Below are 16,778 nucleotides of genomic sequence, written 5' to 3' on the forward strand. Positions count from 1 at the left end.
AACAAACAACAACAACTACACCTTCATCCCAAAACAATTGGGGTCGGCGTATGAACTAAAAAAGAAAATCATTCTGGGTCTTCCACATGAATCCTTCTCCTTCAATCATTTTTATCCAATGCCATGTCCTCGGTGAGGTTCAAAGCATTCATATCCTTTCCTATCATCTCCATCCAAGTCTTCTTAGGCCTGGCCTACCCCGACCTCTTTTAACTAATATATTTTCCCATTTCTCCATCCTTCTAACTGGAGCATCATTAGGCCTTCGCCGAATATGTCCAAACCACCATACACGATTCTCTCTCATCTTATTTTCAATGGATGCAGCGCCTACCTTCTTACGTATCTCCTCGTTTCGAATCTTATCTTTTATTGTATTTCCACACATCCATCTAAGCATACGCTTCTCAGTTACACTCATTTTTTGAATATGATGTCTCTTGGCAGCCCAACATTCCGTACCATATAGTAAAGCGGGCCTAATTGTCATCCTATAAAACTTTTCCTTCAACCGCAATGGCGTTCTACGATCGCACAACACTCCCGTTGCACTTTTCCATTTCATCCACCCAACCTTTATCCTATGATTTACATCTCCATCAATTTCTCCATACTTTTGAATGATGGATCCCAAATATTTGAAATAATCATTCATCGGTATTTCTTGCTCACCAAGCTTCACTACACTCCCATCACTACTTCGTTGCTTACTAAACCGACATTCCATATATTCAGTCTTACTCTTACTCAACTTAAAACCTCTAGCTTCCAATGTCTGTCTCCATAATTCTAACTTAGCATTAACCCCAGCACTAGACTCATCAATCAAAACAATATCATCAGCAAACAACATACACCACGGTACATTTTCTTGAATCGATCTCGTAAGCTCATCCATCACTATCGCAAATAGGAAAGGGCTTAAAGCAGATCCTTGATGTAACCCAACCGTTATCGGAAAATTGGTTGTCACCCCTCCACAAGTGCGGACATTGGTTACTACTCCTTCATACATATCTTTAATTATACTAATGTACTTGAGAGAAACACCTTTCTTCATCATTGTCTACCAGAGAACGTCCCTAGGTACTCTATCGTATGCCTTCTCTAAATCAATAAAAACCATATGCAAATCTTTGTTCCTCTCTCTATATCTTTCAATAAGTTGTCTAAGAAGATGTATAGCTTCCATAGTTGATCTTCCAGGCATAAAACCAAATTGATTCTCCGATATTGTGACAACCTTCCTCAACCTAGACTCATTCACCCTCTCCCAAAGTTTCATAGTATGACTCATGAGTTTTATACCACGATAGTTTGTGCAATCTTGTATATCACCCTTATTCTTATATAAAGGCACCAAAGTACTCTTCCTCCACTCATTAGGCATCTTATTTGTTCGCCAAATCAAGTTAAAAAGATTTGTCAACCATTCTAAACCTTTCTCTCCCAAGTATTTCCAAGCCTCGATAGGTATACCATCTGGGCCAACTGCCCTTCTAGATTTCATTTTCTTCAAAGCCTCTGCAATTTCTTTCTTTTGAATCTTGCGCATGAAGTCACGATTTATTTCATGAAAAGGAATGGAGAAGTCTCCAAGATCTTGAGCATGACTATCATTAAATAGCTTATCAAAATAATCTTTCCATCTCTCCTTAATCTCCTCATCTTTGACTAAAACCCTTTGCGTTTCATCTTTGATACATCTAACCATACCCAAATCCTTCGATTTCCTATCTCTCATCTTTGCAAGCCTATAAATATTCTTCTCGCCTTCTTTGGTATCCAACTTGTCATAAACCTCCTTATATACCTTAGCCCTCGCGTTTCGAACAACTTTTTTAGCTTCCTTCTTTGCTATCATATACTTCTTCAAATTCTCATTATCACGACTCTTACTTAGATTTCTATAACACTCTATTTTAACCTTAATAGCTAATTTGACATCCTCGTTCCACCACGATGTATCCTTACCTAGTGGTGCACCGCCTTTAGACTCACCCAATACCTCCTTAGCCACTTTTCTCATGCCACCCACTATCTTATTCCACATTGATTGTGAATCCTCCTCGAGACACCAATCAGCTTCCTTAACTACCTGCTCTACAAACATTCCTTGTTTAGCTCCTTTCAGTGCCCACCACTTAATTCTAGGATCTATCCTATGTCTATCCCTTTTGCGGCATTGTCTAATTCTAAGATCTAAAATTAAGACTCTATGTTGTGTAGCTACACTTTCTCCTGGTATAACCTTACAATCGATGCAACAACCCCTATCTCTCTTTCTAAGTAGGAAAAAATCTATCTGACTCGTATTAACCCCACTTTTAAATGTTACTAGGTGAGACTCCCTCTTCCTAAACCAAGTGTTTGCTAAGATCATATCATAGGACAAACAAAAATCTAAAATCCTTTCTCCACTTTCATTTCTTTCTCCTATACCATAGCCTCCATGGATACTCTCAAATCCATCCCTACTAATGCCTACATGTCCATTAAGGTCACCGCCGATGAAAAGCTTTTCTCCATAAGATATCCCTTGTACTACTCCATCTAAATCTTCCCAAAATTGATGCTTAATGGAATCATCTAAACCTACTTGAGGTGCATAAACACTAATAATATTAATAATATTCGTACCTAATACTAATTTAATAAGTAAAATTCTATCACCCTTCCTACGGACCTCAACTACATTATCTATAAACTGACGACTCATAACAATCCCTACTCCATTCCTATTCCTATTCCTATTCCTATTTATTCCTGTATACCAAATCTTATATCCCCAAGGTTCTATCACTTTTGCTTTCTCACCTACCCATTTGGTCTCTTGAAGACATAAAATATCAATCTTTCTCCTACACATAACATCTACTAACTCTACCAACTTACCAGTTAAAGACCCTATGTTCCAAGTGGCTAACCTAATTTTATGGTCTTGGACTAACTTCTTTACCCCCACCCGTCCAACAAAGTGAGGGAACCCTTGCCTATTTGACACCACACCCGGGCGCCGGTGTGACCCGTCGCTTCTGGGCGACGACCTAGCAACCCTTTCCCATTTATCACTGCCTCCGGGCCTAGAGAGTACAGCGCGTTGCTCAGTAGGGAACGCCCCAACGAAATTCTCATATTGGTTCATTTTCATAGGGTATGACAAAGTTTTTATGCTGACTGTCACAGGCCTACCGCAACCCTCCTCCTTTATCCGGGCTTGGTAATCAATCTTCATGAAACTGCAATGACATTTATTCTTTCTTCTAATCCACAAGTCAAGGTGCTAGATGTGTGTTAAAGATGGTCATGCCTCATCAACCTCCAGTAAGATATTTGGCCTTTTTCTTAGTCTACTACCAAGGCCCTTGCTTTTCTTCGCTAATGCTGTGATGAATCCCTTCATTTTGGCTCTATGCATCTTCTCCTTATCAGTCATGAGCAACAACTTCAGCTATATCTTAGTCATGAAGTGGAAATCATGATGCTTGGCTACATCTAATCCTACTATCATGGATGTAGCACATTGACTTTTCTATTTGCATTGTATTTTTTTGCATTCATCAGTTATTTCATATTATTCTGTTTTCTTAGTTCCATTCCTTCATGTGATATTTAGTTTGTGTTTGGAAGATTTATATGGTATGATTATTTTTACATGGATTTGTGATTAGATCACCCTTTTTTCCAAAAATTTGCTTAAGATTTTCGTTTCTGAAATAATTTTCTGAATTTGAAGACACAAGTTCTTGTTTCAACTAGACATGCAATAAAATTTTAAGCCATGGGAGGCATGATCTCTAAGAGTCATTGGCTTTTATTTATCTTGCTTTCTTGAAATTCGAAAGTTCCTAATGTGCAATGTGCACATCCTATTTTTGAATGTCGTAACCAATCTATTCAAAATTCATTTTTTAAATTTTCAATGACTTTTGGCTTTCTGCTTGTGTATTTTTTGAAGGTTGTCCCTGTTGCTTCCATGTTGACCCCTAACCAATTTGAGGCAGAACAATTGACAGGATTCAGGTATTGCTTTCCTTGTGCCAGTAATATCTTGATTTTTAATTGAACTACTCTTCTGTATTGGAGACACTTTTCTTTTTGCTTTTGTAAGGATTACCTAGTCAACTTGTTTATTTTCCTTTATCAAAATTAAATTAAGGAGTGCACATTGAAAAGCCTTCAATGTGCATGAATTGTATGAGAATCTCTAGGCGTCTTTGAATATATTCATCATGACTTTGAAAAAAGTTGTTAAAGATTTTTAAATATAGTTTCATGACATTATTTTAAGGCATGGTAAACTTTTTGCGGAGTCCTAAGGTTGATATTAATGGAGTGTAAGGCATCCAAAACATGAAAAGTGCTTTCAAGTTTAAAGTCAAATAACTAAGAAGTCATGACCTGATCTTACAAAAAGAGAGAGAATAAGGTTTAGTGATGAAATCACAACTGTAGTATATGCTACAAAACCATCAGAGACAGCAACAGTTGGAAAATGTGATCATCAAATACAATTGCAGCTAAATGTATATTCATTTATACAGTAACATGTAGTAAGTTAGTAACCCTAGACCAAGATAAAGGAATGATAATGACATCATTGTCATCCAACTTGGTAATATTTCATCCAGAGAAAGATTCTTGAACATTTGGATGGTCTTTTTTATCTGTCATTTTGGACTTCATGCATCCTGATCCTCCAAGAAAATTGGCTGAAGTTGGGAGATACTACAAAAATCTAACCATCTGCTATACCAGCTGTTCTGGCCTTCACATCCTATTCTGACAAAGTTATTCCAAATGCTGCTAGTCCGAGCATCTCAGGAAACTTGGGAATAAATGGATGAAGCATGAACTTGGTAGCTTTTTTTCATGTGGTTGGTATGCTACACCTTTGGCCTTATAACAGGATGGTGGTCAGTCTAGTCTGTCTTAAAAAGCTGAGTATGTTAGAGTCCTTATTCATTGCAGCCAGATTCGATGGCTTTGGCCATTGGATCAAATTTGCATCTCCTGTCCTATGATCATTTTTAGCAGGCAAAGAAGGATAGCCATCTAAAATTGGTACAATGATTTCCTTATTGATTGTCAAATTACAGAAGACTGAGCAGCCATGTTGAAGACAATGAGAGAAGCTCAAAATAATCTGGGCACATGGGATTTTAGTTCATTAGTTGCACAACACAGTTGTAGTTTTTGCCACAGAAAAAATATAGATGTGAGTTCAGCCTTGTTATTGTGGCATTTGAATAGTCAAATAAACAAATAGGATTACATGTGTAAACTTGTAGTTTTCATGACAAAGCTTTGGTATGGTCTTGCATTTATACTTTTGTTAACTCAATATCATGATTTTGCAGAATAACTTCAGAGAAAGATGGCTTGGAGGCATGTAACTATCTTCATGCTGCTGGTCCTTCTAAGGTTTGGATGCTTTATGTGCTTGGTACCTCATCTTAAGAGACAACATCATACATATATGTATTTTCCAAAATTAATTTTAATTCTGTTTTCTAGTTAAGCAACAACATTTTATTGCTTCAAATCTTGCACCATGATGAATCTGGAAATTTGTATTCTATGAGCCAAATATAATGGCTGAAAAGCTATAATGAGATTTAAGAAAACAAAATGCCCAGACTTTGTATCGACAAACTTGAAATTACAACTAAATACAGAATAAGGCTGCCAGTACTCATGGAACTAGAAATAGTATTTTTTGTTGGAAAACTATTATTTTTATGAACTTGAAATGATGGAGATTGGTGCTCTTACCACAAATAGGAAAGTATTACATGCATCACTAGTTCTATGTGTGTCCTATGTAATATGAAGATTGCACTCCAAGACTCATTGTGGCGTGATCCAACATGATGAGTCTACTTCCAAGGATACTTTCTTGGTTTTAAGAGATGTATGTTTATATCTAGAGTAATGGGTCCGTGCTAGATGAGTTTTTCAGGTTTTTTCTGTTTTATTTTCAAACTCTGACCATACAGATGTGATCTATGTACTTGATTTTATAGGGATCAGCTCTTGAAGGGCACATTTGTGTGTCACGGAAAATGGTTGTTTTCTGCAAAAATGCATCGACTAGCATGCATTTTTGTGGGGCCCACCATGACAATACAAACAGCGGAAACAGCCGTTTCCGCAGAAAACCCTCAACGGGCATGCCAAAATAAACACTCGAGGTGGGTTTTCTGCGGAAACAGTTCCCATGGGGGGGGGGTCGATTCTGTTTTGGTGGCAAGGGTTTCCACAAAAGGGGGTGCCGTCGCACCCCCTTCCGTGACATGCAAATGCCCTTGAAGTGTTCTATTATGACACATGGGTGGGTTTTTATAACGTTCAAAAAATCAACGGTCCAAAATCTTTGTAAAATTTTTAGGCTCCAAAATTCCAAATATCATTTTTTTTTATCAAAAACACATGATCCAGGTGTGGATTTCTCGTAAATCGACCATGCCCAACACATTTATGGGGTCAGAAATGCGAAAAAAGCACCGAAAGAGCAGAAAAATCCATTTAGCATATTTCATTTAGCACGAACCCATTTCTCTCTCTCTCTCTCTCTCTCTCTATATATATATATATATATATATATATATATATATATAGAGAGAGAGAGAGAGAGAGAGAGAGAGAGTGAATGGTAGCTGTGCAACCTTTAGGTGCGCAGCTACTGCGCAATTGAGTTGGTCGTCCATAACAGGGTGTGATGGACGACCACAAAAAGAAATGTGAAAAGGGGGCAAAAACACAATTTTTAGCGGCGGTCAAAAACCGCCGCTAAAACCTCTAAAACACGCAAAACACATGTTTTAGCGATTTTTGCGCTGGCTGTCCATCAAGCCCTGCGATGGACTGCCAGCATGATCCTGTAGGTAGCTAATGCACCTAAGGGTTGTGCAACTACCATTTTTTCTATATATTTGTGTGTGTGTATGTGTATGTGTATTTTGTATTTAGGATTTATTTGTTTTTTGTTTTTTGTTTTTAATTACCAAGGGTATGCTGGTCATTTTGACCAGCCCCAATGGGTAGTTGGTCTCTCTCCCCTCTTTCTATCTTGTATAAATATGGGACCTTTGGTCCCTATTATGGCATGCATGTTTTATGCATTCTATAATCAATAAAATATTTATTTTTTATATTGTGAGTGTGTGTTATTGTCACTCTTGTGAGTACCTTTTTGTGGGTTGTAGTGTGATCTTTCCCTAGCAGGCATTATGTTTGGCTCTTGGAGATATCATTACATGGCAAGTGCTTATGTGTTCGTGGTGCCATTTTTTTATCCTTGCATCCTTCATCATTCTCTTCTTCACTCTCTTTCTCTGTACTCTACTCTACTCTTTTCCATACCATCTCCATGTCTGAAAAGGAGGTTTTCACTATCGCCCCTATCAAGTTCGATGAAAACAATTACAACATGTGGGTCACGACTATGAGGCAATTCCTTATGGGAAAAGAACTATGGCATTTAGTTGATGGTTTTACTCTGGAACCTCAACTTATTCTTACCAAAATTGTGAATGGAGTTGAAGAAGCTCTAAAGGATGGTGAAAAGGAGTAGGCTATGCCCGATTACCGAAAAGCCTTGAGAGAATGGGAAGTGGGCCATGCTAAGGTCCTCTCATGGTTCATGAATAGCATGGACCAAGATCCATGTGCTAACGTTTTGAGCTTTGAGAGGGCCGATGAAGCATGGACTTTTCTAAAAGAGATACACACTCAGAAGGATGCCGCCTACTTGTGGGAGCTTAGAGACAAGATTCACTCATGCAAGTAAGGTGATCAAACCGTTAAAGAATATTATGGGAAATTAAAAAGGTTGTTGTGGGTTGGCCGTATCTAGGCCCGGTTCCAATACTAAAACCTACAAGCCTCTACACTTCAACAAATTTCAACAAGATGATCGGAAGAAAAAAATTACTTGTTATTTTTATAAAGAATCAAGGCACATCAAATCATATTGCCCTAAGTTGAAGATGGTGGACGAAAAGCGAGCGGCTTTGGTTCCTTACCAAGAACAAAAGAATACATTCAATGATGGTTCCAAAAGCATTGAATCTCTCTCTTTGTCTCAATTGGTGGAGGTTGTAATATCGTGTATTTTTAAACTTGGTTAAATTTGAGATTTTCGAAAATTTGGCTAAAGTATAGAAGAAAAATCATTTGATTCTCAATTTTAAGCCGATGCTTTGGAGTCTGGGCTTGGCCCAGGTCTCATTGTCAAGGCCTAAACGAGCCACTTAAAACGTGAGAAAAAGTTTTATTTTTGACCTTTAAATTCAAGCAAAATTCAGGTTATTTTCGGGCGAAATTCGAAATTTGGTATTCGTGTTATATGTTGTTGGATGCGTCTCAGAATTTTGAGCGCAATGATATTTTATTTTTCTCGATTCGGGCTACGGTTGGCCCAAAAATCGTAATTTTTTACAAAATTAAACAGTTTGTCGGTTCGGATTCGAACTTGGATCGAACCTAATATGATAGATTTGATCCAAATTAATATGGATTTGGACTCTATCCAAGACTCATATTAATCTGGATTTGATTCAGCTCAAAACCTATTTGGATTTCGGAGATGGATTTGGATCTTGGATCCAAATCCAAATCCAAATCCATGCCCAATGATTTTTCTAACTTTAAATTCAGCTAAAACCTTTAAATTGGAGTTTAATTTTGTTAAGAAACCTCCCACATTATTTTGGTAATTTTTGAAAACTTTCAGAAATTTATTTGTAATTTAATATTAAATAAATAAATAAATAATTTAATGTAATTCCGAAATTGTATTTTTATGTTTGTTTAGGAATCTTGCAAGAGCCCTTAACCATCTCTAGAAAGATCTAGGAAGGTTGAGAGACTTAGAATCCCTTTTTAAACCAAGTTTTGAAAAGTCAAACTTGGAGAGTTTTAAAAAAATTGGAAACAAAGGAGAGAGAGAGAGAGTCTTAATAAAGGAAGGCTCTCTCTCCAGCCCATTTTAGAAGGAGTTGGAGAAGGAGGGGTGACCTCCCCTATGGGGCCTATAAAAAGACCTCAAAAAAGAGAGATAAAAGAGAAAGAGAAGCAAAAAAAAGAGGAGAGATAAAGTGAGGAAAAGAGAGGAAAAAGGAGGGAGAAGAGGAGGAGTTTGGGCATCTCCAACCATTTACCCACGTTTTTCAATATCTACCATTGTTTTCTTTATCTCAGATTCATGGTACGGGTTTCTCTCTTGTTACGGATGAGAAAAGAACATAGATTTGATTTTCATGTGATGTTTTTGAGAAAAAAAACCCATGAGAAAGGGGTAGATCTAAATATTTACTCTAAGATCCATGGTGGAACTCAATGTATTTTATTCTTTTTGAAGGTTATTGTGGAATAAAATATGCGTGGATGTACTTTTATCTTAAAACCGAATTTTTACCATGATACGATGGTATGTTTAAAATCATATTTCATGATAAAGGGTTATCTAATGGGTTTATGTAAAAGCTGATGTAAAAAAATCAATATATGTATTCAGGTTTGCAATTTATTTGTTCATATGTGTTTACTAAATAAAAATCAGCAGAGGTATGACTATGAAAGGTATATATATATACAACCACGGTGAGAGCCGGCTGGCAGCCCAGCCGAACTAAACTAGGTTCGGCTGGCCAGCCTGGCATCTTGTTTAGACCCAGTCATCCGTTGGCTGGGCAGGGTGTTTAATAAGGTAAACCAATTTAAAAAAAAAAAATTTGTATATGTTTGTCCTCATGATAAAACATGTTTATTCACGATAAAAATCGTATAACGAGTGCTTGTTTTATGACAAATTTGCTTTTCATGATTAACCTAAGGAAAACATTTTATACCTATGCTTATGCAAGGTTCCTTGTACACATACAACATCTCGTTAGGAAAGTCTGCAAGAACATGTTCACTTGTTATGAATCAGGCATAACTGAATGGCAATATAAATATTCATGCATACGTGAAACATTAAATTTTTGCTTATACATGCGCACAAATATGATTATGCATATGCATACATATTTGAAAATTAATGTGTATTTTTTTGGTGAACTGTTGCAGCATGTTTTTTTTTTCGGGGTGTGAGTGGCTCGGCAGGGGCCGACTTGGGTTTGCCCAGCCGAATTGGGCTGGTTCAGACCTGGCAGACCCTACCAGGCCAGCCACTCAGCTGACACGTTGACAAAAAAAAATATATTTATTGATGTTGTAGGGAATGCGTTCATTGATAAAAAAAAAAAAGACCTAGTTAGTTTGTGTGTCATCTTTTGGGTAAACTTAACAAAAGTCTAATTTATTTCATGTCTTGTAGCAATTGAGAAAACCTGAGTTTTTGTGAATTTACCTGCTGGATAGTTCAATTAATTTGATATGTTGCACCTTTTTTATTACCGTGCTCACTAGGTCATTGGGCAGACTCATAACGGCTTTAAAATCTTGACAGATTCACACCCTGCTGAACCCAGCCGACCTGGGTTCGGCTGGGCAGGTGTGCAGATTATTAAAAGAACAAAACACAAGAAGTAGTGGGTGCTGATCATACCCAAAACCACACAATATTCGGGTGTAAATCAAACCCAGAACTTATGCAGTTTTGGGCGACTGAGCAGGCCCTAATACATACTGTATTGGGTGCACATATGGAACTTTTGCTGTGGGTCGGCTGCCAGCCTGTTAGGCCGTGATATCCTTTTCTTTTGGCCTAGCCATTTGTTGGTTGGGCATGGTATTTAAAAAGGTGATCTGAAAAAAAAAAGGGATCTATACATTCTTTTTGTGCTAAGATTTTGGTGACTGATTTGGTCCCTTATAAATGTCGATCATGTCATGGCCGGCTGATGGTTCTTTGCCAAAGCAGTCTTTATAAGTCGTACTGTCAAGCTTTCACCACCATCATCTGTAATGCCCCAAAAATCCAGGACTTGTAACTTTTAGAATAGTTTAGAAAGCTTTGAAATCATACGATTATCAGAGTTTAAATAGTACTTCAGCGGAAAATGATATTTTTAAAACCACAAGTCAATGGACCTTGAGCGCATTACAGCGTAAACTTTCCTTTGTCGAATTCCGCACAACTATTGAAATCAAATGGTTTCGAAATGCAGTTTCAATAATTGTGAATTTGTTCATGGGATTTCACAACTTATTATATTTGTTGAAACCAAAAAGAAGTTTATTAAAACAGTTTCAGTAACTCAAGGTTTAATTAAAAAAGAATTTTTGAAATACACTTCATACTAAATTTACCAACATGTCCTCAGGAGCGAAACATCAGGGAAAGAGATTTGTTTTGATCTTATCACGCCATCGTGCCATCGCAGACTGTATCACCTATACATCACCTGCCCATAAAATGGGTCAGTTTCACTAAAAACTGGTAGGTGCACATACAGTACAATATAGAACATAGTTAAGCAGAATAATTTAATATGTCAAGTAGACAAACAATTAAATAGCAATTTGCTTGCAACCATGTCATGGAGCAAACTATCATGAGCACGATGCTAGAATTATTATAAACATTTTACTGGCACAAGTAGGCTAACTATTACAAGCAAAGAACGACATAAGAAATTTAACTAACAAAATACAATGCTACATCAACCACACACACAATTCCATAAGTATTGAACCTGTTACACACTATAACTTTCATATGGGCATAACTCAACAAATTGTGTGATCAGATTTAAATTATGTTTTGATATTAACTGGCCAAGTGGGTACGCACAAGGCACGACTCTAGAAACAACCTAAACTGATCCGGGGGTTTATTATGTTGTGTATTTTATGATAACCCGGATAGCTGACTGAGTCTGCACCTAAGGGGACGGTCGGTGACCAAGAGAGAAATCCCCAAAGCAGCATAAACAATAGATGCATCCTGAACATGGAGGGCTACCACCTAGGATAATTATGGTAGTCCTCTTTCCCTAACTCCGATGACTGGGGAAGTCGAGTCTTTTGCTCGTAACTGTCATTAATGGCTTGTCCATCGAAGTTTTTGTACCTTCCCGTCCTCTCTCCTTACAGGAGTCAGCGGTTTGAATGAGTACATCAGGGGTAGTTAACTGAAGACCCATTCTACATACTCTGGTCTTTCGACCCAACTCGAGTATCTTGCTGGTGAAGGCGGAATCATCACCTATTTAGGTGATCTTAGCATTTTGTTATTTGCACTCGTCGAGGTTGCCACAACCTACTCATCCAATCATCGCAACGTAAGAAGATGTACTTGTCAAAAAGTACGATCGTACTTGTCAAAAGTACGGTCGTACTTGTCAAAAGTACGACTACGATGAAAGGGAAATGGTTCCACAAAAGAAACCCCAACAAATATTATCTACAAAAGAATCAATACAACACAGTTTGGCAAGATAAGTCTTGAATTCACTTCAACAATATTTTGCATATTTCATGATACAAGTTCATCTCAGATCTCTCGTCCGATCAACAAAGTACTTAACATATCGTGCATGTCTAAAAGTATGCTACACTGAAAAATGGAGGTGTGTAGGCTTCTAAAAAGGAACCCCCAACACACAACTTCATAACGATCCAAAGAATATAGGAGTGCTCATTTGGCACAATTCATCCTTAAAAACTACATTGCCACATTGAGTCATTCACACAAGGCACATCACTATCAATCTTGCATCCAAAATTTATCTTAGTATCAACCTGATTCGCACGACACGCGACACTAGGTTGATAAATGAAGAATGGGTCCTTCAACAGAACCCCACTCATTCATAGGCTCATGCCCCTGATCGGGGTTATTCGAATTGGGTCGCAACTCGAATCGGGGTTATAAAATATTTCTCCCAAGTGTGTGGACCTGGGAGGGCCCAAATGTGACTTCGCAATCCGGTAGGACTTAAAACTTAACTTTGCAAAAGCTGTGCATTTTGAAGATCACTGGATTTGCAAAAGGAAACCCTCTTTAAAAGAACTATAGCGCACAAACGCAACTTCTAGTGTTTTGAAAACAACTGAAATCAGGTTAGGCACAAGACTACATTTATGTAAGTACATATTTACCATAAGTGTGAGCATATGCAGTTTATAACATGATGACAAGCAACTCTCGACCTGCGATGCCGCACATCGAGCGAAAAACACATAAGTAACACACAATGTACCAAAACCATACCTTGACCACTTAGATAGGCAAACACATAAGGAAATAAGTAATACATGAGACACGAAGTCGTACCTCACTCAAAGGAAACGTGCAAGCAAAAATGTATGCAATCAAACAAGCGCATAGGTATTGCAAGAAGTACGAAACCACACCTCAAATTCATAAACAACTACACAAAATAATAATCGAAGAATGAAATTGTACCTCGACCCATGAGCATGCAAACAAGAAAATACGCACTGCAGAAGCAATATAACTCTAAGCATGTCTAGCATGGGCATCTTAATTATTTCAACTTAATTAGGTTCATCTATTACCCTTTGTGCGACTTTACCCTACCTCGAAAAGTTATAAGGTTGCGTCGCTGCGAGCGTTTGAGAGTATAGGCGATGCAGGGTTCGGGTCGTGAGGTACGAGTGGAATTGTCGCGGAATTTGCAGGAAACCCAATGTTAGTATGAAAGTGACCAAAGAAGGGGCAGGGAGCAGGAGGCCAGGCTTGACCCTCAGGCCAAGCCTGTCCTTGATCTTCAAGGAGGCTACGAGGAGTGGTGGGCTCGGCTGTCAGGTCGAGCCCGACACTAGGTTGTAGGGTACCCAAATCAGGGAGGGAGGCAGAGAGGGGCAGGGCATCACCCCTGCCGACCAAGCCAAAGGCGATAGGGGCCTTGCCCCTATCTGTCGATGAAAGACACAAAGGGCAGGGGTGAAGCCCCTGCCGAGAAGGTAAAGGTGGCAGGGGCTTGGCCCCTGCCGGTCTGTCGAAAAGTGGCGGCAGGGCCATCGCCCTATCAGCCTGTCAGAGAAAACGCAGGTAGCAGGGGCTCGGCCCCTGCCGAGCCATCGAAAGAAGGGTCCAGGCGACAGGGGTTTGGCCCCTGCCAGCCTGTCCGAGGGCGAGTGAAAAGGAAATCGGCAGGGGCAAAGCCCCTGCCAGACCAAGGGAAAGCATGGCGTTGGGGTCGCAGCCGCCCGCAGGGAGCCGATGGCATCGGGGGTTGCGAGGTTGGGACGCCGACGAAAGGGGCTCCGGCGAGCTGTGCAGGACTGAGGGTGAGAACCCAAAGAGAAGGAGCAAAATGAGGGAACGAGAGAGAGAGAGAGATCGGGTTACCTGAGGGGGGATGGCACGGTCGTCGGCAACGGCTTGCCGGAGGGGAGCTCGCAAGGAGAGGAGGGGGGGGGGGGGGGGTGACTGCCCCCCTGCTGGTTCTCCGGCAACCTCAAGAGAGAGGGGGAGACGACAGGGGCCCTGTGGGGCCTCCGATGGACACCGAGGGAGTGGGAGGGCGCGGCAGGGGCCGTGCGCTGCCTGTCGGCCTCCCAGCAAACCCTCAAGAAGAGGGAAAAGAGGGAGGGCATGGCAGGGGCCATCGGCCTCATGTCGGCCTCCCGGCGAGATGACAACGAGGGAGAGAGGGAGAGGAGGAGGATTAGAAGATTGGGGGAGGAGAAGGGAAAAAAGGCATACCTTTGAGGTCGTCGGTGGTGGTCGCAGCGGCGGCGGCGATCGGACCAAAGGGAGGAGGCGTCGTGGTTCGCAGGGGCGTCGGTGCGAGGAGAAGGAGGCTCGAGAGGGAGGCATGCCCCGTCTGCCCTCCTGCGATGCTTTTAAAGAGCTCGTGGGGGGGCCGAAATTTGGGGAAACCCTCAAGGGTTTCCCTTATCTGCCAAGGGGGTGGAGCGGCGCGGGTGAGGTGCGGCGCACAGGGGAGGGGTTTGTTTTAAAACCCTCACCCTGCGTTGGGTTTTAAAACCCCAACGAGGGCGGGCCTGGGTCGGGTCCCGACCCGACCTGGGTCCGATAATTTTTTTTTTTTTACATGGGCTTTACATCATCGACATCATTATTACTATGTCTAGGAGTATCTAATGTTAGGGAGCCTCATACCTTGCGTGTGTAGTGTAACCCACTCTCACTGCATCATTATAGTAAATTTCATTGACTCAGCAAAGTGCATACGGCTATATACAGGTTCTCATAGGGAAAATGTTCATGCTATTCCCTGGTTTACATGTGTTAACGATTTAGTTTTCTTTATAAGCTTGGGAATATATGGACATGTGCATATACTGAAAACATGAATCATGGAAATTTTATTGTTATTTGCACTCGTATGATTATATATTTATATGCATATTGTGATAGAGGTGAATCAAGAAAACAATGATATTTCTCTTATGTTTAGAATTGACAAGTTATGCTTGATTAAGATATTAATGCAATGTTGCTTGCATATATATGTGCATAAGTGGAATTTATGTATTTTGGCACGTACATCATGGCATGAGTGTTCACATATTTTAATTTGAACTGGGTCATGAATTAAAGTATGCATTTGGCATGGTGATGTGAATACATACATTGGAGTGATGAATACATGTATTAAATGAAATCATGCGTTGGACATGAATATGGTATTGAATAAAAGCATGCAATTAATATGAAGTTGTGAACTCATGCATATGCATATGTATATTATTGTTTTATGCACATCTCTGAGATTGCATACATGAATGTGCATTGAGAAGCAATTAAAAAGGAATGCATAGTGGCATGTTATTCATGATTTTTGCATATGAATGCATTGATGATCAAATGGATCATCAGGGGCTGTGTGAGCCTTGAGCATGTGTTGCTCTTTGTTTTAGTTGTTCTTTGCATTGCGAAAATCGAATGTGATATTATTGTTCTTATTGCATTGTTCTATTGTCACGGGTTGTGGTCCCGTGAAGAGCTTGGCATGTTGATTTGCAAGATTATGTTATTAATTATGCATGTTGATTTGCAAATGTAAAAGAGATGAATTAATAACAAGATAAAAGAAAGTAAATAATAGTGTAACTTATGTTTCTTTGATGTTTCTTCTTTAGTATGGGAATCTTAGATATTGCGGTTTTGTGAAAACCGTGAAGATACTAAAACTCTGAATGCATTGTTGTTGCCCCTGAATCCGATATTGAGGTTCTTCTCCTGGCCACAGTTTTAGGGAGAGTTCACCACTTTGCCTGGGGGTGGTGTGTAGACACAACTGTTGTTTTGGTATACCAAGAAAAGTGGCACTTGTGGATGCTGATGTCCTTGGTGTCTCCGACATTAAATGCTGATTTCTAATGTTTCGATAGATGGTATTGTTTTCTAATATCGGTCGAGGGCTAAGTTTGGAACCTAGTAATACAATACAAATTGTGTGCTAAGTTACCCTGAGAACCTATCTTGACCTCGAGGATTTTATCCGTTTTGAGTATCCGCCGGTAATGGTAATAAAAAGTGAAACTTAAATATGTGTGCATCCTAATAGGGACATGCATATAAAAGAAAACTTGATTAAAGATAATAAATTATGTATGCATTGCATTGAAATCATGCATATTTATTTATTCTCTTAATTGTGATATATTGATAAATGCATAATGTTGTTCCTTAATGCATGTTAAATGTCTTTAATGCTTAAATTGTGATCCCTATTGTTATTAAATGTTTTTTATTGCATGTGTTGAGAATAGGTGGTTTTAGGTTAAGTTCTCTTATATTAGAGGTTTTCTGAAATTTTGTTCTCATAAGGACTTAGATGTAAGTTTTCCTTTTTGCCTCTCTCTATTTAATATAGAGAGAAGCCCTA

General features: G+C 39.3%; 1 protein-coding gene across 4 annotated transcripts in view; it reads left to right on the plus strand.

Moving 5' to 3' along the window:
- Positions 1-16,778, plus strand: part of LOC149815790 (pyridoxal kinase-like) — a 147,266-nt gene that overhangs the window by 100,083 nt on the left and 30,405 nt on the right. For all 4 annotated transcript variants that reach the window (XM_089989145.1, XM_089989146.1, XM_089989143.1 and 1 more), the window contains 2 exons: positions 3,959-4,023; positions 5,361-5,424. In XM_089989145.1, the coding sequence (XP_089845271.1) occupies positions 3,959-4,023; positions 5,361-5,424 (129 nt within the window). The remainder of the gene's footprint in view (positions 1-3,958; positions 4,024-5,360; positions 5,425-16,778) is intronic.

This window comes from Nuphar pumila, chromosome 15 (assembly GCF_984573655.1).
Source record: "Nuphar pumila chromosome 15, dmNupPumi1.hap1.1, whole genome shotgun sequence".
Classification (NCBI taxonomy): domain Eukaryota; kingdom Viridiplantae; phylum Streptophyta; class Magnoliopsida; order Nymphaeales; family Nymphaeaceae; genus Nuphar; species Nuphar pumila.